Source organism: Asparagus officinalis, chromosome 5 (assembly GCF_001876935.1).
Source record: "Asparagus officinalis chromosome 5, Aspof.V1, whole genome shotgun sequence".
In the NCBI taxonomy this organism is placed as follows: Eukaryota; Viridiplantae; Streptophyta; class Magnoliopsida; order Asparagales; family Asparagaceae; genus Asparagus; species Asparagus officinalis.
In genome coordinates this window covers 122,096,843-122,100,206 of record NC_033798.1, presented here as the reverse complement: position 1 = coordinate 122,100,206, position 3,364 = coordinate 122,096,843, and the positions used below count along the sequence as shown (strand labels likewise).

The window sequence follows — 3,364 nt, the reverse complement described above, 5'->3', positions numbered from 1 at the left end:
TTTCCCCACCGCTTATAAACATTGTCGAGTAATTATTTTCAATCTAATACACTAAATTTCTTGGCACCACAAATTTTAGACAAGTTGGAGCATGAATGTAGATAATTAGGTTCCAATTGTACATCCATGAGCATTCAGCATAAGGAGTTTTGATATCATCTCAAACAATTTAAGTAACCCTCGAAAAAGGCAATCCATGAATAGCTAAAAAGGTTGAATACTGTGAAATTCTTGCTTTAAGTCTTTGCAATAAATCTTTTTATGTAATCCCTTGTACTTCTCCACATATACTACTTGAAGGCGCAAGCTGGGAAATTCGTTCACTGCATGAAACCATTAATGCTATGTGTAATAAATTTGTAAAAACAACCTTAAAGAAATCATTAACACATTCATGCGACGAGGGAGAGAGAGGGTCTGGAGGTGTTACAATAAAGTTGTATGTCCACTACCATAACATGAATCTTTGTGAAGGTGAAGTAGAACTCAAATTAAAATATCTCTGCAGGAAGTAAAGCATCAAAGATAAGAGAGAACAGAAAAACCACAAGATTGATCTAAGTGGCTGAAGATATTCTATTGACAAAGTGTCATCCAATCTTAAAGCATTACTTACCATGGTTATGTGGATAATATCTGATCCAGTAGGGTGTATTGAAATACCTCCCACAGCTAGAAAAATATGGATGACCAAATGCTGAGAAATTGTTATAATTGTTGATGAAATCTTCAGAGAAATGAAAGATCCAAATTGTACATTTCTTTCCTATCTTTCTTCCCATCTTATTCATCGAATCTGCCTCTTTGGGGGATTGATTTAACTTCAAACTGCACTGGATTCATTGTCATCATCTTCTATGACATTTCCCAATGATAATGACTCCAGCTACGGAGCAAAAGCTCCGCGTAAGAAATAACCAAAGTTATATTACAGGTTTAGCAAGCACAAGTCTAAACTTGATAGGTTGGTGACCAATTTGCTGGACATTTTACTTAATAAGATATAAGGTTTCTAACCACCAAACAATTTAGGAAAGTTCTTCGGACTTTGATGAGCATTTTACTATCGGAAAACAACATGATAGAAACAGGACTCTCGAAACAAGTAAACAAGCAGCATTTCCCTCCTCCCTGTAAAAATTTGTCACTTTGATTTTTGTTACCAGAGTAATGCATTCAGCTGAATGTTCCCATTATCTTGGCTAAGCAAGCTTGTAACAAGAACTGTGAATAGGAGAAGTTACTTGAATAGGTAAATTACATGAAAACTGCATCCATTATGTTAAAAATAAAGATATGATGATTTCATGTCATACACAGAAATTAACACGCGCAATCTCTACTTCATTGACACATTATTATAATAGTAAACTAATACATTAAACTTTTACAAATAGTAAATTGATTATAATAATAATAAGGATTGAAATACAAGTAAAGAGAAATATTTGATTTCGCTCCATTGAGCCTTGGTTTATATAGTTCCTAGGATCAAGAGAAGTAAAACGGAGACCTGATTTGGCAAAAATTGATAGCAAAACAAAAACAACTTACACAAAAAGAGAAGAACTGGGAAAAAGATAACGCAAATATCTTTTACGAATTCCCTCACAGATCATAACAAGACTGAATAAATGTCAAGCAAAAAGCAACCCAAGGTTTTTGTCTCAAATCAATCTAAATCGTGAGAATTTAGATCACATTTTGCTACAAAAGATCAATCAAAAAAAATTCACACTTACCTTATTTACTACAACGAAGGGACAAAAAGATGCATATGATAAATGATCTCAGATATCATGCAACAATTTACATTTGGTAACAGAGCAATAATGTTGACAATTTTTAACACGATTAGAAGCCAAAGCAACAAGAATCTTATTGATCAAGTATTATTTTTACAATCTACTATCATTTCACTCGGTAACAATCTACAACAAAGTTTTTTTTTTTTTCAAATCAGGATGAGCAATGGTTCAAGAACTCACTTGAAACCCGATAACAACGGCTCCATCCTCCAACCTCTTCTGTCCTCCCTCCTTCTCGCAAGCCCTAGTTCTGCAAATCGGGCAAATCGGGGTCTTCACGAGCCAATAATCAACACACTGAGCATGAAAACTATGCCTGCACGTTGGCAGTAACCTGCATTTCTCCCCATTTCTAAAGCTCTCCAAGCAAACCGCACAATCTTTTTCTCCGCCGTCGAAATCATAACAAGGGAGCTTCTCCAAATCATCAGGGGACAAACCATTGTTCCCTTCATTTTTAAGCTCCTCTCCTTGCGAAATTGTATTCAGCCCCCTTCTAAATGCTTTTCCTACAATGCAAATATGCAATAGAACCAAGACTCCAATGCCAATGAAGAGAATGATGGATGCAATGATGATGGATATCACCATCAACTGGGTTGCAATTGCCAAAAGACTGGCACCCATTTCTCCTTCTTCTTCTTCCCCCCTCAATCCCTCTTATTTTCTGGAAATTTCTTGAGAATTTTCAAAAACTATGCAAGAAATCATACCATTCAACAAACCCAACGAAACCCATGTGTAGATTTGAATTTTTTTGCAGAAAATTCATGCTATTTATGAAATTGAAGAAAACCCATCAGTCTTATTTGGGTCAAGGGAAGTGGGTTGAGAGAAAGAGGCTACCCTTTGAAAGGATATGATGAGGATGAGGAGGATATGTGAATGAATATAGACGGGTTATGAGGAAAGAGATAGAAAGATAAGGGTTTGTTGAGTTTCGGATAGAGAAAATTAAGATGGGTTATGAGGAGAGAGAGAGAAAGAGAAGGGTTTGTTCAGTTTCAGATAGAGAAAAATGATTGAAAGAAGAAGAGAATTGAGATAAAGTATACATATAATACTGCAATTTCTTTTTTGTTTTTTTTTATTTCCCCTTTTATTCTCTTTGTTAGGATTAAGTCATTAGCTACTTTTCTTCGTATGTTCCTTGGAGATCACAACATCGGTGGGTGGTTGCAATTGAAAATTGTCATTTTTGGGAGCAACCTTGATCTAATATAGTTTTCTCTGTAATGTATGTTTTCACACAAACAAACCAAAAAAAATCCATTTTTTCAAGGAAAAAATTATTTTCACCCTTCTTTAGAAATTATGACACTTTTTTTTACCATGAATTTGTTCAGCTTTTATACTCTGCTCTTTTAATCTCTTTACAATTTTATAATTGACCTACTCATTAGGGTGTGTTTGGCAAATCCTTAAAATTGTGAACTGTGATCCGGTTTTTTCTAAGCAAAAAAAAAAAAAAAAAAAACTTAACGGGTTCTTTTATTATTCACCTCTTCTTTGGATAAAAAAAAGAACAAGTTTACCTCAACACTAGACCAGGATCA

General features: G+C 34.5%; 1 protein-coding gene across 1 annotated transcript; it reads right to left on the bottom strand.

Moving 5' to 3' along the window:
* Positions 1,779 to 2,845, bottom strand: LOC109841034 (RING-H2 finger protein ATL14-like). Its single transcript, XM_020409890.1, has one exon. The coding sequence runs from the start codon at positions 2,433 to 2,435 to the stop codon at positions 1,977 to 1,979; it is 459 nt and encodes a 152-aa protein (XP_020265479.1). The 5' UTR covers positions 2,436 to 2,845; the 3' UTR covers positions 1,779 to 1,976.